Genomic DNA, 25,426 nt, shown 5'->3' with positions numbered 1-25,426 from the left:
GTTATTAAGATAACATAACTTTGTAAAATACCCTGTATATGAATAAACAACTAACTAAATATACAAGACCTACTGGCTGTGGGAATTATGCGAAGTTTGCAGCTATGACAGAGATTCCTCCTTCTACCTCGTTCTCCCTGACACTGGCCAAGAACTTTGTATGTGCACACACAGCTGCTATTGTGGCACAGAACACAAGTAGAACTGGTGTCAGCGGAGTTCCAAACAGGTTATGACTGTCAGCTCATATAAACCGGTCGTCGATTAAATCCGAAATTAAGTACTTATCTAGTACTCTGAAGTGCGAAGTGGCGCAATGATTATTGTGTATTCTGTATTGAACCGGGGACCTGAAACGACGGAGAGGCTTCGTCCGGCCGTAGCCCACAGTGGTCCACAACCCCACAACTGGCCACCCACCCCACCACCCAGGGTGTCTGCGGTTAGGCCCCCAGTGGATTCCCCCCCCCCCCTCCCCCCTTCCACACAACCTGACAGAAATCTTCCAATGTCCAACAGTCAGAAAGATCACAATCAACACAATTTACAGAAGGGCCCGCATTTGAATAGAACATTTTCAGCAGATGCAATTTCATTTCTACTATTCGGTGTTCGCACATTCTGTACCTCAGGGACTTACGAATCCTGACAAATATTTCGTGTAATTATCATCTGAGGATAACAACACAAACAACCTCCTTGTAGAGATATGATTTAGTAATTTCTTCCCACCAACTTTCAGGCATTACAGGAAAAGAAGGAGCTATCAAGGAGAAATTTTTTAAGTTTTTCAAATTTTGCTTTCCTGTCTCTCAGAAATTTTACATCACTGGGTAAGTTATCAGCAGCGTTGTGCACTCCTTTTTATGCTAAAGACATCCTTAATGTGAAGTAATGAACGTCATTTTTCTTTCTGGTATTGTAAGCATATAGGCGACATCACTGTTCCTTTTGAACTGCAGTGGATTACTTGTAACAAAATTCATGAGGGAATAAGTATACTGTGAAGCAGCAGTCAGAATGCCCATCCCCTGTAACAGATGTCTGTAAGATAACAGTGGCTGAGCACCGCGTGTTACTGTTACAGCACATTTCTGAGCAATACATATTTTATTTCTTAGTGATGAGTTACTCCAGAACATTATTCCGTATGACATTACTGAATGAAAATACGAAAAATATGTAAAATTACTGACGTGTCTCGCCCCCAAAACTTGCCACGAGTGTAACTGCAAATGAGGCTTTACTAAGTTGTTTTAGAAGTTCCAGAATGTTCTTTTCCAGTATAAGTTCTCATCAGTATGGACACCTACCAGTTGTGAAGTTCACCCTATTTACTACTCCACACCATGTATTACACTTATCATTGGTTAGCACCACTATAGGTGCATAACTGAATGTGTTGTGTGTTTTTAAAACTGAGGGTGCAACCATTCGTAGAAAACTAGTCATGATACTTTTAAGAACCTTGTTTACCATACCTTCTATTTCTATACACTGAGATGACGGAAGCCATGGGGTAGCGAAATACACATATACAGATCCCGGTAGGATCCCGTACACAAGGTATAAACGGATAGTGCATTGGCCGAGCTGTTATTTGTAATTAGGTGATTCTTGTGAACAGATGTCCGACGTGATTATGGCCGCAAGGCAGGAATTAACAAGCTTTGAATGCGGAATGGTTGTTGGAGCTAGACGCATTGGACATTCCATTTCGGAAATCGTTAGAGAATTCAATATTCCGACATCCACAGTGTCAACAAACAACAAATTTCAGGCATTACCTCTCACCATGGACAAAGCAGTGGCCGGTGCCTCCACCTAATGACCGAGAGAAGCGGCGTTTGCGTGAAATTGTTAGTGTTAACCGACAAGTAAACTGCGTGAAATAACGCAGAAATCAATGTAGGTCGTACGGTGAATCTATCAGTTAGGACAGTGCGGCGAAATCTGACGTTAAAGGTATATGGCAGCAGACGACCGGTGCTAGTGCCTTTGCTAAGAACACGACATCGCTTGCAGCACTTCTGGTGGGCTCGTGACCATATAGGTTGGATCCTAGACAAAATAAAAGCCGTAGCCTCGTCAGGTGAGTCCTGATTTCAGTTGGTAAGAACTGAAGGTAGGATTCGAGTGTGGCGTAGATCCCATGAAACCGTGAACTCAAGTGTCAAGACACTGCGAAAGCTAATTGTTGCTCCACAATGGTGCGGAATGTGTTTACATGAAAAGGACTGTATCACCTGGTCCAACTGAAGCCATGGACTGATCGTTGACTGGATATGGTTATGTTCGGCTACCTGAGACCATTTACAGCCATTCACGTACCTCATGTCGCCCTACAAGGATGCGCCTTGTCACCGAGCCACAATCGTTTGAAACTGGTCTGAAGAATATTCTGGACAGTTCGAGGGAATGTTTTGGCCACCCAGACCGCCTGACGTGAATCCCATCGAACATTTATGGGACATAGTCGAGAGGTCAGTTTGTGTACAGAATCCTGCACCGACAGCACTTCCTCAACTATAGAGGCCATGCCACGTCGAATTGCTGCCTTCGCAGGGAAAAAGGAGGACCGACGCGATTTTGGGAGGTACACTGTGTGATCAAAAGTGTCCGAACACCCCCCAAAACATATCGTTCTCATATTATTTGCATTGTGTTGCCACCTACTGGCAGGCACTTCATATTAGCGTCCTCAGCAGTCATCAAACATCGTGAGAGAGCAGAACGGGGCGATCCGCAGAACTCATGGACTAGATGTCACTTGTGTCATACGTCTGAACGCGAGATTTCCACACTCCTAAACATCCCTAGGTCCACCGCTTCCGATGTGATAGTGAACTGGAAATGGAAAGGGACGCGTACAGCACAAAAGCATACAGACTGACCTCGTCTGTTGACTCACAGAGACCGCCGACAGTTGAAGAGGGTCGCAATGTGTATTAGGCAGACATCTATCCAGGCCATCAAACAGGAATTGCAGACTGCGTCAGGATTCACTGCAAGTACGATGACAGTTAGGCGGGAGATAAGAGCACTTGTATTTCATGGCCGGGTGGCTGCTCATAAGCCACATATCGTGCCCATAAATACCAAACGACTCCTCTCTTGGTGTAAGGAGCGTAAACAATGGACGACTGAACAGTGGAAAAACGTTGCGTAGAGGGACGAATCACGGTACATAATGTGGCGATCCGATGGTAGGGTGTGGGTATGGCGAATGACCGGTGAACGTCAGCGTGTGTAGCGTCAACAGCAAAATTCGGAGGCTGTGGTGTTAAGATGTGGTCGTGGTTTTCATGGAAGGGGCTTGCACCCCTTATTGATTTGCGTGACACTATCGCAGCACAGGCCTACATTGATGTTTTAAGCACCTATTTGCTTCCCACTGTAGGAGAGCAATTCGGGGATGGCGACGGCGACTTTCAACACGATCGAGCACCTGTTCATAATTCACAGCCTGTGGCGGAGTGGTTACACGACAGTTACATCCCTGTAACGGACTTCCCTGCAAAGAATCCGGACCTGAATCGTACAGAACTCCTTTGGGATGTTTTGGAACGCCTAATTCGTGCCAGGTCTCACCGACCGACATCGATACCTCTCCTCAGTGCAGCACTTTGTGAAAATGGCCTGCCATTCTCCAAGAAACCTTCCAGCGCCTGATTGGACATATGCCTGCGAGAGCGGAGGCTGTCAATAAGGCTGAGGGTGGGCCAACACCATATTGAATTCCAGCATTACCGATGGAGAGCGCCACGATCTTGTAAGTCATTTTCAGCCAGGTGGCTGGATACTTTTGATCACATAGTGTATCCCATGGCTTTTGTCATCTCAGTGTATATATGCTTGGACTGATTACAGTACTATTTCCGCATACAAAAAAGAACTAAATCTTCTTGTTATATATCAGACGGAACGCCGTGTGCATATGTTTACTGTCGGTACTTTCTCCAATGATTTCTCGTCGATAGTGTAGTAGAAAGTTACGTCTCTCTCTGCCTAATTAATACATTCACAGCGTGGCGCCTCCTGTGGAGAATATTTCATTCACTAGTGCTGCTCTAATGGAGAAATACTGGCGAACAGTCGTTTGTTTCTTTTGTGCAGGTAGTGAGAGGGTCAAACGGAGGATGCGGCAGCAGACCCTGCCGTTGCTGCTGCTCCTGCTGCTGCTGCCCAGCGCCCGCCGATGCGAGAGGTTCCTGCTGGGCTACATCACAGGTCAGTACGAGGTTTACCTACCTAGCTCATGCCCAGTACCAGTTCCTGAAACCATAAGGTATCACTGTCGTCCAAAGATAAGGGTACCGTAGAGGCCATTCTGACGTTATGCGTGAGTGTGGGGGGAGGGGGGGGGGTGAGGGCGAGGGAGGGAGAAGCTTAGAGAATTGAGGGGTTTGCAGAAATCAAGACGTCTCCATAGAATTTGTGGAACTGGAACTGGAAAATGCTTTCGACACTACAAACTAGTCAAGATAGTTGAAAACGTCTGAAAAATTTGAGATGCGCTATGGGGATAATATTCAAGATGTACAGGAACCAGGAGGGAGGCATACGTGTGGAAAACCAAGAGACAAGTGAGTGGATGAAACATGGTGAAAGGCAGGTATGCAGTCTTTCTCTGTTCTGAAAAAGAACCCTTGGGTAAACAGAAAGTTCCAAAAATGATGCAAATGGCTCTGGGCACTATGGGACTTCACATCTATGGTCATCAGTCCCCTAGAACTTAGAACTACTTAAACCTAACTAACCTAATGACATCACACAACACCCAGTCATCACGAGGCAGAGAAAATCCCTGACCCCGCCGGGAATCGACCCGGGGAACCCGGGCGTGGGAAACGAGAACGCTACCGCACGACCACGAGCTGCGGACGAAAGTTCAAGCCGTGTAGTGTAAGATGGGAGAGAAAGAAAAGCTGTTAGGCAATCAACATGGCACCCTCCATTTCGGGTTATGCTTGTAATTTTGTAATGAAAGAGAGGAGATGTGATATACCAAAGACAAAGAAATTTACACGAAAAAAAGACAGATGTATTTCATTCTAGCAGTGCTGTTGCGCAGCCATTCCACCAGACCTATATGAGTTATCCCACTCCGGTGTGATCTACGATTATGAGCAAGCTGTCCAGACACATAAGGAAATCCATTTTCCGCGAAGACGGATAGGTCTTAAAGGACCGGTGGAGTGACCGTCACGTTCCACGGATTTAAGTCATTTAGGTTTCTATCCGAGAGGACATGAGAGCGCAGTTGCGTATGCAGTGAAGACCAGAAACCTGGCAGCGGTCTGATAATGCTTGTACTCCAGTTCTGCTACAAGCATTATTTAACACTTTGACTACCAGCTCTTTAAATATTGTTGCCGTTTCTTAGAATTCCCGCCCATTTCTACGGTTTCTCTGTACTTTTGAAGAAGTCTAGGTCATTTCGTATTTAAAAGCGGATGAATCGTTCCTCGCCAAATGACGGAATCGACAGTCTACCGAAGTTTTCGGGTCCCGTCCATCGACGCGATTGGCAGTGAACGTATTAGTTCTCAGACGGAACACTATTTCTATCGTGTAATTCCCTAGATGTTTGACGTCCGATGTGACCATTTCCTCTTTGAAAATTATGAGCTGCATGCAATATAACTACTTCCCTCTATCCCATCTCATTTCGGTTGACTTTAAATATATGCTGTATTTTTTTATGGACCACACTTGAATCTTCAAGCAGTAAACGGAAGAAGCAATGAAGAAAAATAATTTTTAAGACATCATGGTCACCTTCGACTGTTTAATTTATTGTTAAAATCCACAATTGCGATTTCGGTCTTTGGGTGATTAATTATAAGTGGAGCGAAAATTCGATCTTTTGCACATGTAAGATTTACAAATTTCTAACACTTTTAATAAAATTTTGGTGAAAAGCTACAGAAAAAAAGAAATTGTTGTGTTCAAAAAATGGTTCAAATGGCTCTGAGCACTATGCGACTGAACTTCTGAGGTCATCAGTCGCCTAGAACTTAGAACTACTTAAACCTAACTAACCTAAGGACATCACACACATCCATGCCCGAGGCAGGATTCGAACCTGCGACCGTAGCCTTCGCTCGGCTCCAGACTGTAGCGCCTAGAATCGCACGGCCACTCCGGCCGGCAATTGTTGTGTTCCTTTTGAAAATGGGCTGAAGCCGAACTCGCTATAGTGGATTTCAAAGACATTTAATAGTCGAAGTCGACAAAGATGTTTTTTAAAAAGTATCATTCAAGAATGAACTCTACTAAAAATTACAGTAAATAGAAGAGAGTTTCAAACATGACTTAACATTTCAGGACGAAAGCCCGTTAGAAGACGTCTTGAACGGAACGAAAAGTCCACTGAATACATAATATGTATTGAGAGAAACCGAAGAAATACGCAAGTATTAAAGATCAGCAGTAAAGAGGTTAGGATGCAGCTAACATCAAAACTGAAGACTACAAAATTCACAAAGTGAAGGATTTCAGCTGTCTTGCAAGGATGGACGTAGCAAGAAAGATCTAAACAGCAGTCTGGCACACGAACAGACAGTATTCCTTCCCAAAGGAGATCTAGTAGTGTCAAACATAGGCCTCGCTTTGAGAAATAAATTTGTGAGAATTTCTGGGAGAGGAAGCTGAATCACGAACTGTGGGGCAAATGGGAAAGAAGTGAATCGAAGTATTTCAGACGTTGTGTTATAGAAGTAAGAAGCGAGTGGTTCTTCCTGGAATCTATGAGGGAATGTACATACATATGGAGATCGTTAAAATACGCAACAAATAATCTAGGACGGTGATCGTCTCCGGGATGAAGTGGCATCAGCCATTAAGGAGGGTGTTGACTCAATAGAAGAACTTCGTTAACTATATATTTTATTCCGAGCCCAGCAACGTGAAAAACGAACTTGGATCTTCGTGACAAAGTGGTGAATGCGATCGATAAAACGCTTTTCTTCCTTTCCCCTTTTCTTTTCTTCTTACCGATTTATCGACATCCTACAACTCTTTATTTTTTGTGCCAATATTTTCCTCTTTGCATATTTGCTTCATGGTCTGTTTTTCATTTTCCACTTTTTACTTTTATAGATTTTCCCCTTTACTTTTCCTTGTAGCAACATTTAATAATTGTCCGATACCCTCGCAGCGATCGCTCTAACCATTTTTCTGTCCTTTATAATACCTGTTCACTTTTTACATTTTGCATCCACATATTTATCATTATCCTCTTCTTCAGCTACATTCTAAAAGCTTTTATTCTCTCCATCACCTGTTTTTCCACATTCCACTTGTGTACAGTGGTGCCCTTCATACTGTTTCACGCACAAACTCGGGCGATCAGGTCCCGTAGGTCACACGACATCATAGTTACACATCTCTGCAGTTCTGCTCCTGTTGTCTTTTACTCTAATAGTACATGTCTTTTTCCGCTCCATCTGTCTCCTTTGTCCATTTTTGTAGTTCATTTTAAACCGCATGCCTGTTTTAGTATTTTACTGTTAATGAGATTATGTTGATCCTTCTCGTATGAATGCGAGGTAGCTGGTTGAAATGGCTCTGAGCACTATGGGACTTAACTGCTGTGGTCATCAGTCCCCTAGAACTTAGAACTACGTAAACCTCACTAACCTAAGGATATCACACACATCCATTCCCGAGGCAGAAGTCGAACCTGCGACCGTAGCGCTCACGCGGTTCCAGACTGTAGCACCTAGAGCCGCTCGGCCACCCCGGCTGGCTAATGCGTGGTGGTCCGGCACTCATTTTCATTCATCGCCGGTCATTCCGCGGAATGTCCTGATGCAGTTTACGTTACTAATTCCTTGGCATTCCTCTCCTTTCTCCCCCATCCGTCTTCAATTTATATACAATGATCCCTCTTGGTCTAACAAAGCTCACGATATTTATTTCAAAATACGAACTGTAACTAATGTGTAACACACACTTTCATAGTGGTTCCTGGTGTATAACTGATCAAAAATGTGACTTTGTAGTCCGAATACATTTAACGAACAGCTGGTTATTTGGAAAAGCTCCTCGACTTTCCGCTCTGTTTGCCACATATCTGGATGCGCTATTCAGTATTCAGGATCAAACTCTCACTGACTCCTACACTTCCTGCTTTATTCAAAGTCTTTATTTATATCATGAATAACATACAAAGCTGTGCAATGTCACTATGACCGAAGTTTCCATCAGTGCTACAGAATATCTGACGAACTCATCTCACTTGCGTATCAACTGTTCAAACAGTTTTCTGTGTCGGCTCTTCGTGTCCACACAGGTAAACCGATACTGCCCTCTTCTCATTTGTCGTATAATACGTCACTACATAACTGAACTTTGTTATTCCCTTATCGTTTTTGCTCTTTTTGACGAAAAATATTTTTTGTCTCTCCACCGCACCATTATTTAGCATGACTTCGCAACATCAGGAAGATCATTGCATTACTCATAACGGTTTGTGATCAAATGCACTTTACAAACATTCACTGTCAACTAAGTACACACCTTTATCATTAACACCTACACTACTGGCCATTAAAATTGCTACACCACGAAGATGACGTGCTACAGACGCAAAATTTAACCGACAGGAAGAAGATGCTGTGATATGCAAATGAGTAGCTTTTCAAAGAATTCACACAAGCTTGGCGCAGTTGGTGACACCTACAACGTGTTGAGATGAGGAAAGTTTCCAACCGATTTGTCATACACAAACAGCAGTTGACCGGCGTTGCCTGGTGAAACGTTGTTGTGATGCCTCGTGTAAGGAGGAGGAATGCGTACCATCACTTTTCCGACTTTGATAAAGGTCGGATTGTAGCCTATCGCGATTGCGGTTTATCGTATCGCGACATTGCTGCTCGCGTTGGTCGAAATCCAATGACGGTTAGCAGGACATGGAATCGGTGGGTTCAGGAGGGTAATACGGAACGCCGTGCTGGATCCCAACGGCCTCGTATCACTAGCAGTCGAGATGACAGGCATCTTATCCGCATGGCTGTAACGGATCGTGCAGCCACGTCTCGATCCCTGAGTCAACAGAGGGGGATGTTTGCAAGACAACAACTATCTGCACGAACAGTTCGACGACGTTTGCAGCAGCATGGACTATCAGCTCGGAGACCATGGCTGCGGTTACCCTTGACGCTGCATAACAGACAGGAGCGCCTGCGATGGTGTACTCAACGACGAACCTGGGTGCACGAATGGCAAAACATCATTTTTTCGGATGAGTCCAGGTTCTGTTTACAGCATCATGATGGTCACATCCGTATTTGGCGACATCGCGGTGAACGCGCATTGGAAGCGTGTATTCGTCATCACCATACTGGCGTATCACCTGGCGTGATGGTATGGGGTGCCATTGGTTACACGCCTCGGTCATCCCTTGTTCGCATTGACGGCACTTTCAACAGGGGACGTTACATTTCAGATGTGTTACGACCCGTGGCTGTAACCTTCACCCTGCGAAACCCTACGTTTCAGCAGGATAATGCACGACCGCATGTTGAGGTCCTGTACGGTCCTTTCTGGATACAGAAAATGTTTGACTGTTGCCCTGGCCAGCACATTCCTCAGATCTCTCACCAATTGAAAACGTCTGGTCACAATGGTGGCCGAGCAACTGGCTCGTCACAATACGCCAGTCACTACTCTTGATCAACTTTGGTATCGTGTTGAAGCTACATGGGCAGCTGAACCTGTACGCGCCATCCAACCTCTGTTTGACTCAATGCCCAGGCGTATCAAGACCGTTATTATGGCCAGAGGTAGTTGTTCTGGGTACTGATTTCTCAAGATCTATGCACCCAAATTGCCTGAAAATGTAATCATGTGTCAGTTCTAGTATAATATATTTGTTCAATGAATACCCGTTTATCATCTCCATTTCTTCTTGGTGTAGCAATTTTAATAGCCAGTAGTGTACAACAAAAAAATATCATGTTATTCTGTCGTTGTTGACTTTTCGATGTTCACTGTCCTCCTTTTTAATTTTTGCTGACACCACCACTCATCTGAAAATCTACGACGACCGTGCTGTACGAGAAAGCTCCTTCCTTTTACACAAAACAGGTGCTAAACCACTGAACAACTTTGATGACATAAGCTTTAGCGTCAGGCGAATCTTCCGTCTTTTTGATTTCTTAATTAACTGGTTTCTATTAGAAGAGATTGTTCGTCTGTGTTGCTGGCGCAGAAACGACGGGAGGAGACTATTAGACCCAGACTAAATTACCTTAACAAGTATACCCGACATTTCACCGACATCCTATAGACGTCACTTGCCCGGAACCAGTCCGCGAGCTGTGGTTTGTCCACCTGTTTTTCGGAACTTTAAGCCTGGCAAAACTCATGCGTCTTTCTTTGATCAGAAAATATGCTTCGCTCACGGACCATGTTCTACTTTAGTTTCTCACTCTTTCAATTTCATCTGAATACAGTAAATAATGCAAATACAACTAGACCAACTGGATGACACCGAAGTTACGTTATTAAACAGTGACGCTCAAAAGACAATTCTTTTTCTAATAGGAAAACATATCAAAGTGCACGAGTTGAAAATTCTTCCCAGTCAGAAATTCTTTACAGTACTCGGAACTTCCCCTGCTATCTCCGTGTCGTGCGGTTCGAGCTCACATAGCTTATTAGGAAAGTTTGACAGACAGGTCTATACTACGTTTCATGATACACAACATAGCACGAGGAATATTCCCGCTTCATATAATATGTCTGCGGAGGGAGCATGAATTTTATTTTGCATCAACTGTTTTTTAAGTATTTACAAAAGTAAAATTATCAGCCATGCGATTCCTTAAACGTGGCGTGGCTTTTGACAATACGAGTGCTGCTTGTAACTTGTTTCATTTTAGTAAGCCGTCTACCATATAAATAATACTGCATACAGCAGCAGTTTTCAGAGAGACTCGGTTCTTAATTGAAATTACAAGATCATATTATAAGTTTCGAAACGTTATGACCTTTTAGATGCTCACAGCATAACATGACACACAAGTTGTTGCAATATTGCTGACATTTGGTATTTTACGCTACAATAACTATATTTTTCATCACAGTATCATTTCGCCAGTTGCTTCAGTGGATTCTAAAATGGTATGCAGTTTTTAATTTTACAAGTGTTAGTTATTTATTTAAAATAGTTCATCTGGAAGTTTTTTAGGTAAATGAAATAAGTAACATGTTAGTGAGGCCCAAGGCGTCGACCCGCCCTTAATATCGTCCTGATGGTGTCACGAGTAGTTACTTGCAGTATTTGTACTTCTGCTTGGGCAGCTGTCCAGTACTGTTTATTATGTGCATAGTAATTTGTCACACACGTATATACGCGTGCGCGCGCACAGTAACATGTACTGGAGATGTGGTGACTTACCATTGTTGAGGAGATATAATCTCACAGTTTGCTGTAATCCAATGCATGCATACTGGAGTGTTGCAATAACTTGTAACCTCACAGGTTTGAGCTCTGTTATTGTTTCTGCAGTGTAATCCAGCTACGTGTTGCTAAGTATTAGTCCCACAAATACAGCTTTGCTCTATTTGTTACGCATAATTTTCTGAAGATCTTTATGGGTATGTTGTTTTCTGCTGTTCTACTCCGCAAAACTGTCACACTGGGTATTGTATCACATATGACTCTTCACGTTGTTGGATCATTCGCAACTCACCAACAGATATCCATGAAAATGATTTTTTTGTTCATAGTGTGAAGATATCGTTGAATTAAGGGATTCTATAACTTACTTTTGAAACCCAAATCTGATCATTTCACAACACGTGATCTTCACAATTATGCTGAATTTTTCGAAGTAACTAATTCCTTGGTTGTTTTACACTTCCTACTAGCGTATAAACGCAGACAGGGGGTAACTATAAACGTAGCATAAAGTCTTTGACAGAAATACTTCAATTACCAGAACAATAGACGAGTGGACCACATACATTCAAAGATGTGGAAGACAGTGAAGGATCATTGGACACTGACAATGGCAGTGACGATGATGATGACACTAAGAAAACGGAAATTAGAGATGCACTATATCCAGGGACAGAAAGATGAATCATGAAAAGAAGATTTAACTCGTGACTGGAAAAGATAATGTAATAACATATTGACTAAATCCTTTGCACAAATCCAAAAGAACTGGTGGAACGTTAAGTTGTCGTGCATGCATCTAAACCTCCTAATACTGACATTGTTTCGATTCAAGAAGAGCAGAGACCATTTGCTTCATTCATTATTTACAGTTATTTTTATGTCCATCATTACGCGCAAAATTTTTATGTAACTTGTTTTAATAATTATTTATCATTGTGACTTGATGTATTTTTCATTGCAGTAAACGAGTATGAAATAATATCTCCTCGAAAATGAGGACACATCCCTTACATGTAGCTATACGTATTTGTATGTGTGTATATGTGTGTGTGTGTGTGTGTGTGTGTGTGTGTGTGTGTGTGTGACAAAATGTTACTCACTTGACGAACAGTACTGAATATCTCTCTGAGTAACTGTGGCTACCCTTCGTATGAGCGGTCCGGTCAGTTTATTAGTCTCTGGCTAGAGTCCACTCTATCTGTGAACTGTGGTCTCAAAGTGTTGTTATGCAACGTTACTTTATTTTATCGACTAACGAAGGAACGGAAGCGCCACACACACACACACACACACACATACGGGATACGAACACTCTACATGAGACTCTTTGCTTGTGACCCGTATGCTAAAGTTCTGAGGACGGGAGGCAGACGTACTGGCCTCAATTTGTTCCCATTTGTTCTCGTGATGGAAAAACGCATGAGCGTACGCGATCGATGGGTTGACACAAAGCATCCGATGAAAGCGCGTATTCACGTCACCCTCGTTTCATCTCCGGAATTGGCAGCAGTCGCTTGGAGAATTCTGTGTCAACATGGCAATCGCCCTGTTATTTCTTTTAGCTTCAAGTGGAAGAGAATTTATCAGTAAGACGAAATCAAACTACCTGACAAGCTGTACACCTGTCACTGCGCATCAGTTTTATGAACCTTGGTGCTACAGAAAATGTCGTAAGTGCTTGAAATACAAAATTCAAACGTTGACAAAGTTACGCGGTCACGTGGACACAGAAAAAGACGGAGCATTGTTTGAATCAAACATATACGTAAGTTTAACTTACCAACTATCCCAGAAACAGTAAGTTGAATACTATTTTTAATACTCAATACAACGCAATTACTTCATGTTTGAAGATATGGAGGGTCTGAGAGTACTAGTGGCGTAAGTGGCAAATGATCTAAATACGCATTCCGAGAGCTAATCATGGTGCGTTGATAAAGTTTAACATTTAAGCCGCTGCCTGGACAGCATTTAGAACAAAGCTAGTACGAGTGAAATGGGAGACAGAGGGAGAATCGTTGGTACCATCAATGAAGGCTCAGGAATGTATTTTTTTGAAAGTTCAGCGGCACACTAATGTTTAAGCTTTTAAGAGTACTTATACTAATATTTAATGCATGTTTAAATTAGTCATATTTTGAAATTCTGCTTGTACATCTCGAGGCAAAATCAGCACATCGACATAACAGATCATAAGGTACTTCCGTCAACATGTGGAATATGATAAAGATTTTGCTCTCTCTGAAAAGGTAAAGAATCACTTCAATCATGTATTTGCCCCACAGGAAAGGACGGAAGTAGTCAAGCAGGTCATCAGAAAGTTATCTGTAGCATACATATAAACACAAAATTATCTTTCAATTAAACCAATAAATGCCTTAGCAAAGAATAACGTTGCTAAACACACAGAAGGAAACAAAATACAACGGAAATATATCAAGTGGATCTGAATCAGGAAAAAAAAGAATCCTCTAAACATGCAGTTCAAGTATTCACTAATCCGCGATGTTTACAGAAGCGGACTGTAGGAGACGCAACATATGTCCCCCATCAATACCTCTTCTGCAGCCTTTGCATCAAGACGAGTTTGAAATAAAATCTGAGAAATAGAAAAATCTTCAGGAGATGATGAACTACATTCCTCCACTTCAGCACTGGTTCTATAACAATATATCCCTTTCCCAGACAGCAGTCACAATGGGTGTAATAAGAGCGAGTGGAGGAGTGTGTGGTCAAAGAAGGGGGGCGAGAAAGACTGAAAAATACTCAACAGAATGGTAGAGCATCTCGAGTGTTTCTCAGAATGGACATTTTTGAAGAAATACCACAGAATGACATGTAGATTCTACAGCCCTTGACCGTGAGAGAATTATAGAAACTGACTATAAATAGTCTCTCGTATGTGTTGGAGCCAATAGGTGTTGGAACCAACCAGAATATTTTTCGCTTTGGAATTTTAGTTTTATTTGCTACTTACTTACTGTTTTTTTATCGTGTTATGTTATTTTCGCTTTAATTATCCACATATTCTTGTTTGATAACGAATGTACATTTTATTAAGTAAGTTATGTATGTTGTACCAAAAAATCTTCAAAATAGAGCAGAGTAAACAATATTTTTGAATTTATAACTTTTTTACTCTAATAAGTTATAAGAGGCAAGCAGTATAAGTAATATATCATTAAAAAAATGCAGCGAAATACTAATTCACCATTAGGAAAAAGTATCTGATGTTTCGATAGTAGCCCACATATTTATAAATAGACTTTGCCAGTCATTTACTCAGTTTGATTCAGCAAGCACTTGTGCTACTTGTGTTCCCAGCCACACAGCTGTGCAGTTAGGACTATGGGCATTACTTGGAAATTCGAAGCAATCGGAAAACTTCTATAGTTAGAAACAAATGATGACCTTGACTGCATCTCATCAGTATTATGCAAAGCTAATTCTCGGAACGAGTTTCACTTAACAAATTAAGCAGTTTCTGGGCTGCTGAATATGTCTTATTCAGGAAGCAGATACTGAACTGAAAGAAGAGCTCGAAACTTTCAACTATAAATGTGGAGCCTTTTGAATGGTATAAAGCAAAACGAATAGTTAAGTAAGAATACTGAAATTCTGCAAAGTTGTTAATGTTAATAGAGTGATGCCCAAATGGTATCGAGCGATTGGTAAATAGAAGAGAATGTCAGAAACACAACGCAGGCAGTGAGTGGAAATAAGATTTCTGAGACTGTCTCTAGGTGTCTCAAGAAGGGGCAAATAGGAAACGCGGAAGCTTAGAAGAAAATATAGTAAATTAGAGTACTGAAGGATGGAGCCACGTTCACAGGATTTCAATCAAAGACAACTTAAAAGAATCCTCCAGTGAAAAATAGCAGACATATATAAAGGAATATTCCAGTATCTCCCCAGAAGACACTGCGGAACTGAAGCCACAACGGAACATAAAATCTGCTACTGTATGGAAGAATAAGCTTATAAAGAAGAAGATTACAATTGGTTCAGTGATATTGTTGTTAATTTGTACAGTCCTTTCTTGATCTCAGGTTCTCTTACAAATTTGCTCTATTACGTCCTGTTGTTGAGTTTTTATCTCTCTATAGTCTAGATAGAAACAGTATACTGACGTTAACAAACGGAAGGTGATTTCTTTAACATTCATCTTTTTCGTAGCGTAGGGACCTGAAACATATTCTAGATTTAATCAAAATAGCCGGAATTTCATTGCATTACTTAATTTCAGACTATCTTGAGGAATGGTAGGGGGAGCTGTAGCAACGATGCACATATTCTTTAGTATAACACCACAGATTCAATCAGTTCCGTGTTTATCTTGCTAGTTCACTTAGATGCGTAAACTTCATTTTGTGTTAATGCTACAAAACGTGCCCAGAAAATTAGAATTGATTATAACTGACTATATCTCGACAAATGAGAAAGCATTTAGAGGAGAGAGAGCTGTACTTTGACGATAGTGTGCCTAGGAATACATGATTTTCCTTGGTCGTTGTTTCTGTCTAGTGTCTGATTTTAGAATCACGTGCTCGAATGCGCACTACATACCTCCGTAAGCAGTTTCCCGCATTTTGTACGGTTTTTGTTGTTGTGAGACTTGATTTGTTGTGCAATATTTGTGAATATTTTTAGTTTTACACATTTATGTTCTTTATAATATATTAAAACTAGAAAACTAGTCAGATTAAATTGTTAATTTTTCAGTTACAGAATCGTGATTTTCTGATTATTTCGACGAAACATAGAATGTGTCGTCGTCGTGGCCCTCAGTCGTTATCTGCAATAACCCAAAACTGTTCCTTACCTTTTTTACTGTTACTGGATCGCCATCTGACTGCTACATCAAACTGCGACATGAATATACTTACTCTGTTTTACTATACTCTATTAGCTGCTGGTGGGCTTTCATAATAAGTGGCTGTGTTTATTACCAAAGCTGACGTTATTCTTTAATAGCAAAGCTGACGTTATTCTTTAATTAATTTGACTGAAGTTACGTAATTCGTAGTTAAACTTTTTCTTGATAACAATAAAATTTTGAAAAGTTTTACGTTGATGGTTTTTGGGATGGATTATAATTAGAAATGCAATATTGTTGACAAAAGTTAATTATATTCTGAATGAAATGATTTTACGAACGTTCAAATGGGACTTACTTTTTACAATAATCTTACAACTAGCAATGCGAAAACATACCTTCAGTAGTCTTGAGTTTCTCAAAAAAATTAATTCAGTAATATTAGTTCCTCTTATTATAATAGCTAGCTGATGTCTCTGTACATCCGTTTATAATCTCTTGTAAATCATAGCTAGTGGCTGGCAGGAACACCGCTCCTCTCAACCTCTCGCTTCAGACCTGCTACCGACTCGCTTCACTTCTCGCTTACTACTGACTTCCTACGAACGCTAAAGTGCGGCCTCTCCTGCCAACAATGCTTTCTGGTGCAGAAAACCCCTGCTACCACTACAAAATGTATCAATGCGCGGTCTTTCCCGCTTTTTTCTTATAATGTATCCGTACGCGGTTTCTCCCGCCCTTTTTAAAATTATATCAACAATACTTTGGTGCAGACATTCCCTGCTACCACAATTATTTCCAACATGACAAATATTAATTATTCCTACTTAATCCTATTAATAAAATATAAACATCTTTCATAAATTGTGATTTGACAATAAACAATAGAAATATACACGTCTTACACTGTTTTCCCCATGTTAAACCTGCACGAAAATGATGCTAGTTATAACTTATAATTCGTGATGTTTCAAATAGTCAGCCTGCTACCAATTATTGTATGTATGACCTCGATAAAAATGTTTGGAAATACTAAATCGTGTGGTTCATAGACGATCTCTAGTTTCATGAATATTTTTGTTCATGAATAATGACACGCTTCTGTGCGAAATTGATCACTTTTACGGAGACTGAACTTAATAGTACTGGTTTCATGAACTCAGCTGTTGGTTTTAAAGGCGACGCAACGTGTAACCCGTCTGCCGATAGGAGAATAATAAAGATTAATAATTAAGATATAGAAGCAATTGATACATTGGTGTATTTAGGACAAGTGAAAACAACAACCGGATGCGAACGTGAAGAAATAAAATGAATGGCAATTAGGAAACTGAACGCTGTAGTCAGCAGTAAATGAAACATCAATATCCAGTATGTACTGCTAGCACTCACTGGCGGAAGTGAAACGTGGGAGTTAAACGCGAAAACAGCTCACAATTGAGCCACGGAAAAATACATGACAAGAACACACAGGACCAAAATGGCAGCATGATGACTCTAAATAACGAAAATTGTGAAGTCATCCACATGCGTACTAAAATAAATCAACTAAATTTCGGTTACACGATAAATCACACAAATCTAAAGCCGGGAAATTCAACTGAACAGTTTGAGATTTCAGTTACGAATATCTTAAATTACTACGATCACATAGATAATGTTGTGGGGAAAGCAAACCTAAGATTGCAGTATATTTACAGAATACTTACAAAATGCAACAGCCCTACTTGAATGAGACTGCTTGCACTGCACTTGTCCTCCCTCATCTTGAATATTGGTGTGAGGTGTGGAATCTGTATCAGGTAGAATTTGCAGTGACATCAAGAAAGCTCAAAGAAGGGCAGCTGGTTTTATATTATCGTTTATTGCGGAGTGCTACGTATGTGACACACGGATTGGGGAGACAGTCATTAACAAAAAGGCGTTTCTCGTTGCGGCAGAAATTTCTCATTAAATTTGAATCACCAACTTTCTCCTCAGGATGAGAAAACCTTTTGTTGGTGACCACCTACATGGAAAGAAATAATCATCATCAGAAAATAAGAGAAATCAGAGCGCGCCCCGATGTTCTAGAGTGGAATGGTAGGGAAGTAGCTTGAAGGTAGTTCGATGAAACCTCTGTCAGGCACTTAATTGTGAATTACAGAGTAATTATGTACATGTAGATATAATTTTAGATGTAGATGCAAATTTCATATTGCCTGTTACGAAACGGGAATGTAAATGAGCTCGGCACAGAGCGCCACGAAAGTATGGGAAACGGAGGAGAAAATTCCGTGATCAATTTTTGGTGATACGGAAAGACGTAAGCGGCGACCTAGTGTAACCATACTGACGGCAAAAGAAACAAGTAGGTCAAGTTTTGATGCAAAAGTTGAAGATCGTAATATATAGAAAAGTCTGAAAGATGCGTGTTTCCAGTAGTGGATGCAACCTACATGGTGTGGAAGACTTCATAGGACGAAAGTAAGCCAAGTATTCCAAACAGTTCGCTTTTACATTATCTATGTCCGGCAATATTCGCGTTATAAAGAAACATTTCTTTAGATGTTTCAGCACTTCTCCGGTATGTTCCTCCCAGTTTAATTTATTATTACATTACAGTCCCAAAAATGTATCGCTGTCGTAGATGTTTTATTACTGTATTATACTTCCTAATGATATATCTAAGATAATTTTCCATTGTTCACGGCACTGCACTTGTTACCACGACTGTTCCACTGTTCGGCGACGGAATTGGAAAACTCAGGATACAACTGTAGTTTGTTAACGAACATAATATTGTCAGCAGCGTTCACTTGAATTCAGTTGGCACAATCAGGCACAGTTAACGATATGTCCATCGCTGAAAGGAACAAGTGAGCAGCCCAGGTATAGGGAACAAACAAAATTTTATTCGTCTCAATTTTCACGGAAAGATCCTCTACATGAAATAAAAGAAAGGATTGCACTTCAATAAGTGAAGCAAGATGGTTGCTAGTCCCTCAGTAAGTGAAACAAAATAAATGACGGTCCGTAATCAATGGAGACACTTAGACTTTCAGAATCAAAAAGCAAATAAATTAAGTTCCGTGCTACTTGAAAGAGCTACAAACGCTTCAGTGAATATAGTCTTTAAATCTTAATAGCTTGACATTAAGATCGGTGTATTAAGGTACTGTTGTCGCCCGCTCTTTAACGAGCAGAGTCTTGAAGTCGTAATAATTGTAGGCTAAAACGGAAAAAATTGTTTCTCACTTCAGGATCAAAACCGAAGAAGAAATCCAAGCTTCGGTGAAGAAGAATAAACACTTCATTATTCTTCGCTGAAAAAATATTGAGACCTAACAGTAATGAAATATCTAAGCCCAACAAGGATAGAAACTTTCAGTCTGACACTTACATGTCGGCCAAAAGAACAACAGTATAATATTACCAAGTCTCAATCAGAACGTTACTGATCACTTAGTGTCCTGGCTCAGGAGGCGGCGCGGTTTGCAGAAGTCGAAGGCCTAGTCCTTGGCGTGTGGTGGAGATTTCCAGGCTGCTGGCTGTGACGGAAGTGCTGTCTGGAGCTCGTGCGCCAGCCTAAACAGCCGCCTTACAGACGGATACGTGCGTCGCTATTTTTGGCATGTGACACGGCGGATGCATAAAGACTTGTCGATTGCCATTTACTACATCGGAGACCACGGCAGATGGGAACGGGTTCTGTCTACATGACCCCTGCAAGCCTCAGCATCGCGAGCTCCCCAGGTCGCAGTCACGACCAGACACAAGGCGGCGGACCAGTGCTGGCAGAGGCCGTCACTTCCGAGGAACCTATTCGCATCCGCACGACACGTGACAAGACAATAGTATGACGACTATTCCACCGCTGGCAGCCATAAAGGCAGGCGCGTGGACTACACCAGCCAATTCTTCTTGGCATCCAGGAGTGCGCTAGTCACTTCACCGTATCAGAACGCTCTCGAAGACCATCATTGGGACCGACGCCGCTGTTCTCACCTTTCATCGTTGATTTCTCTTTGGACTGTTTTAAGGTTAGACTTTTCCTTGCTTGTGTTGGACCTAATCAGAATGGCACTCTTGGTACTTGGATTACTTCCCTGCAAATGTATTTTCCTACGAAGCTTCAAGTGGTGTTACAACGGACTAGAAAAAGTCATGCTGCTTCAGATAGCAACTCTGTCAAGCTCTGAACCAGTACCTAGTGAGACTGTATTTTGTGCCTTTTGTTGTTGCCGTCGAGGCAGACGTGTTTCGTTGTCAGTAAACCTGTTAAAACTTGATTGTTGTTTTCCCTGTGTCACCGTGAGTGATGCTCACCAACGACCTCTACCGTCATCGTGTACGCAGCATGGTGGGCTGGCCGCTGAGTTCCGGAGATGCGAAGTCTCGCGTCGATTGAACAGCAGAGGTGCCTTGAAGTCGTGATAGCTGTGAAGCTGAGGCCGCGACCGGGGAATTTCAGCCGCCGGATGCAAGTGTTATTTCGGGTGACACCTCATTGGGCGACTTACCTGTCGGTTATGATGAAGTAATGATGAGGGCAACACAACATCCAGTCCACAGGCGCAGAAAATCTCCAGCCCGGACGGGAGTCGAACCCGGGCCCGCTTCGTAATAGACAAGTGAGTTACCATTCAGCTGAGCGGCCGGACAACGTCGCTAGTAGAACATTAGTAGAGTTCAGTTATTTATTCACAATGCTTACAAATCGCCTTTCTTTCGCAACAGCCTCGGGTGCTGTTCATTCAGCTGCGTGTTGTATACTAGCTGACGTCCATCGAGTCAGCTCAGCGCTTGCACGCTGCAAGAACCCCCACCCCAACTCGTTCTAAACGTCCAGAAATGTCTCCGTTTTGTCTGCGAGTCCATAGACGATGGTATAACTTGCCACACTTTCCCAACCGACTTTTGTGATAGTTAAGGCAGTCCGACCGTGAAATGATTCAGTGAGCTGCCACGTAGGGATTTTTCCTATCTGTTATGTAGAGATTCTCTCCTCGTGCAGAGCCGTAGCAGCACCGTCGGATTCCGGAAGTGCAATACTACTGAAACTTCCTGGCAGATTAAAACTGTGTGCCCGACCGAGACTCGAACTCGGGACCTTTGCCTTTCGCGGGCAAGTGCTCTACCAACTGAGCTACCGAAGCGGCTTCGGTAGCTCAGTTGGTAGAGCACTTGCCCGCGAAAGGCAAAGGTCCCGAGTTCGAGTCTCGGTCGGGCACATAGTTTTAATCTGCCAGGAAGTTTCATATCAGCGCACACTCCGCTGCAGAGTGAAAATCTCATTCTGCAATACTACTGTCTCTGTTTCACTTAATGAAGTGGGAAGTAGTTTTTTGTGCAAATAATTCTTACACGGGATCCCATTTGGTGCGCTTATTTAAGAAACACCGTAAAATGAACTTGATAATAAGCTATTAACGATACGAGAGCATGGTCTACCGCATGACTGGATCTAAAGGCGTCATAACGATGACTGCCGACTATGGCGCACAGCATGTAACTTAGGCATACAATCGGTATAGTTCGTGTAAGATCGTACATCTTCAGTTATGCCAAAGCTACTCGTTTATTTGTTAATATCAACGTTTCCTGTCATTTTAAATTTACTGAAAGATAGTTTTTATGACCCGCAGACTCCTCCTAATATCAGAGTTCCGAAAGATAACTTTTGCTAGCAAATATTTACTAATAAAACTTACTTGATTTGCGCCACAATAAATGTACGTTCTCCACGTATCAGTTTGCTAACATCACGAGCAATTTCTGCATCGACACCTCATCCCACTGCCTCTGAAAGCGCTAGATTGCCAACCGCCTCTGCTAGCCAGTGTGAGAACCTATCAATTACTCCTTACCACGTAAGATGTGCAAGTTTTCGTGCACATCTTGTACAGGACTAGCAATCCTGAAAAACTGTGTACTCCGGAGAAACGACTTAGCCACAGTCGAGGCGGCTGTTCCCAGAAAGAATATCTCTCTCTTCAAGACAGTGTACGTTGTTTTTAAATTTCCTTCGAGATGGTACCTACCTTGAGTGATGCATTGACTTCGGAACTCCATCCGTGCACTTGTACGGCTTATGGCGGTGAGCACATAATGCAAGTAATTCAGTCGACCATGGCATAACAGCCAGGATTATTTTAATAAGCGTGAATTTTTACATTTTTCAGGATTTTATTTAATCGCAGAGATAGACCAAGCCGTTGTTGTTCTATTTGTTGTTGTTAACCTAAGTGCTGTAATTGATTTTAAACAACTCTCGATGCGCGTTTATCCGGCGAAAGTTTTTTCATCTCTGCATAGCTTCAGCAGCCAACATCCATTTGAACCGGCTTAATAATGTCAAACCGTGGCCTCCATCTACAAACTTCCCTTACACTTCCCTTCATTATCAAACTGGACTTTCCTTCATTCCTCAGAAACTATCCATGTTTCGCTTCCAAACAATGTTACGCTCAGTTCAAATACCTTCCGAGAACAATCCCTGACACATTTATATTCTTTGTTAACAAATTTCAGTTTCTCAGTTGCTTTTCTTTCTATTGCCTTTCTCCATTTCATATCGTCACTACTTCGGACACCATCAGTTATTTTGCTGCCCACATAATGAAACTTGCCAGCTACTTTCAATGTCTCATTACCTGATCTGCTGTCTCTCAATATCCCCTAATTTTTTCGACTTCATTCATTTTCCTTGTTTTGCAAATGTTGATGTGCGTTCCGTAACTTCTTTCCAAGACACTATCCATTACGTTAAAGTGATATTCCAAGTCCTTTAACGTCTATGTCGAAATTACAATGAAAATCTTCATTTCTTTTCCAGTAACTTTAGATGCCTTTCCAAATTTCTCCTTGGTTTCCTGTACTGCTTACTCAATGTAGAGACTCAATAACATCTGAGATGGGTTACAATCCTATCTCACTACCTTGTCAATTCTGCTTCCCTTCCACATCTTTCGAAGCTTTTAGTGCCCAAAACCGGACCCTCTCTTCCTTTTTAATTTTTAAAAAATAGAAAATATTAAGATATTAAGCTTTAAAACTATGAAATATTTCCTTCACAAATTTAAGTCCCACTTACATTTCACTCTTAGAAAGTAGCATTAAAAGTTATAATGAAACAAAAATATTTTCAAGAACCTTACACTTAATGAGTTTGGAAAACAGCTGCCAAATTAGATCACTTCTAAAAATTTGCAAAATGGTACTAAATAAAACTGGAGGACGGTTTTAAATGACAGGAAACGTAATAGAGTTTCAAATTAGGTATAATTTAACATCTTCCAGAAGTTTATAGAATTTATCTGTGGTTCCTTAGCTGAACCCAAGAGCCTAGCTATAAGGTGTTCCTGCAGGCTTTCCTTCTGACAGTATGGTTTCGTGACATTTAAGAAAAAGACTTTCACTCTTTTCAGCAGCAATTTCATTTTTCAAAGAATGTTCAATGTTATTTCTCTCTGACACCTATACAGCCATTTTTCAGAAGCCTCTACGAGTACGCCCCAAGAAAGAAGTTCCCATAGCAAGACAATGCTAAACCAGCTCTTTTTCAAGATCTTTACTCAAAATTGTAGAACTGCCTCCGTTTCTGGTGCTTCCTCATCTTGAACAGCTTCGAAAGTGTTGTTATTAGGACGTGAAACTGCTTATTGGCCGCCTCCTTTTTTCGGAACTGCATCAACAGCATTGGTTATTTTAGAAGACGTCCACACTTTTCGATATCCTCTTCAAAACTGAAGTACAATGACAAGAGAATAAGTGTATGTACTAACACAGGCGACATTTAAAAATGGAGAAAAATGAAGGGTCCAGTTTAAGCAACTAAAGGGGGGGGGGAGAAATAGATACTCCCTACTTTTTCTTGACAAATTAATTTTTTAGCAACATGTAGATTAAACAGTTTACACATAACAGATAATCTTAAACTTTACTACTCAAAAACATATGGTTCAAAAGATTATCTGTCAGTATATAGGAGAAATAATGTAAACTGCAGCAGAATGTAAAAACTTTTTCCATTGTCAAAACATCTGATAGCAAATTAATACGAAACAAGTGAAGCGGGCGACATGTGCACGCCGGTACACAGTGGTAGCAGTCTTGTACTTGGCTTCACTAGAGTTCAGGAGACTGCAGAGCCAAAGCCAAAAACCAGGGGATTCACTTTTGGGGCGGAGGGGGGGGGGAGGGGAGGGAGGCGAGCGGAGGAGGATAGTTGGAGTTTGGGCACTTTCCTCCGTATTCCCATCGACACTGGGAAAAGCTTTCACTAAACCTACAAAATCCGTAACTTTAAATATGATAAAAAAAGAAATAATTTGTTTAATACACTACTGGCCATTAAAATTGCTAAACCTCGAAAATGACGTGCTACAGACGCGAAATGTAACCGACAGGTAGAAGATGCTGTGATGATTAGCTTTTCAGAGCATTCACACAAGGTTGCCGCCGGTGGCGATACCTACAACGTGCTGACATGAGGAAAGTTTCCAACCGATATCTCACACACAAACAGCAGTTGACCGGCGTTGCCTGGTGAAACGTGCTTGTGATGCCTCGTGTAAGGAGGAGGAATGCGTACCATCACGTTTCCGACTTTGATAAGGGTCGGATTGTAGCCTATCGCGATTGAGGTTTATCGTATCAAGACATTGCTGCTCGCGTAGGTCGAGATCCAATGACTGTTAGCAGAATATGGAATCGGTGGGTTCGGGAGGGTAATACGGAACGCCGTGCTGGATCCCAACGGCCTCGTATCACTAGCAGTCGGGATGACAGGCAGCTTATCCGCATGGCTGTAACGGATCGTGCAGCCACGTCTCGATCCCTGAGTCAACAGATGGGGACGTTTGCAAGACAACAACCATCTGCACGAACAGTTCGACGACGCTTCCAGCAGCATGAACTATCAGCTCGGCGACCATGGGTGCGGTTACCGTTGACGCTGCATCACAGACAGGAGCGCATCCGATGGTGTGCTCTACGACGAACCTGTGTGCACGAATAGCAAAATGTCATTTTTTAAGATGAATCCAGGTTCTGTTTACAGCATCATGATGGTCGCATCCGTGTTTGGTGACATCGCCGTGAACGCACATTGGAAGCGTGGATTCGTCATCGCCATACTGACGTATCACCCGGCGTGATGGTATGCGGTGCCATTGGTTACACGTCTCGGTCACCTCTTGTTCGCATTGACG

General features: G+C 41.8%; 1 protein-coding gene across 1 annotated transcript in view; it reads left to right on the top strand.

Moving 5' to 3' along the window:
• LOC126162937 (guanylate cyclase 32E) overlaps nucleotides 1–25,426 on the top strand; it is a 935,168-nt gene that overhangs the window by 234,732 nt on the left and 675,010 nt on the right. Inside the window, exon 2 of the mRNA XM_049919769.1 lies at nucleotides 4,117–4,230. Within this exon, the coding sequence (XP_049775726.1) occupies nucleotides 4,140–4,230 (91 nt within the window). The 5' untranslated portion in view covers nucleotides 4,117–4,139. The remainder of the gene's footprint in view (nucleotides 1–4,116; nucleotides 4,231–25,426) is intronic.

The sequence above is a fragment of the Schistocerca cancellata genome, chromosome 1 (genome assembly GCF_023864275.1).
Source record: "Schistocerca cancellata isolate TAMUIC-IGC-003103 chromosome 1, iqSchCanc2.1, whole genome shotgun sequence".
Lineage (NCBI taxonomy): Eukaryota > Metazoa > Arthropoda > Insecta > Orthoptera > Acrididae > Schistocerca > Schistocerca cancellata.
The sequence above is the reverse complement of the archived record's forward strand: the minus strand, read 5'-3'. Positions and strand labels throughout refer to the sequence as shown.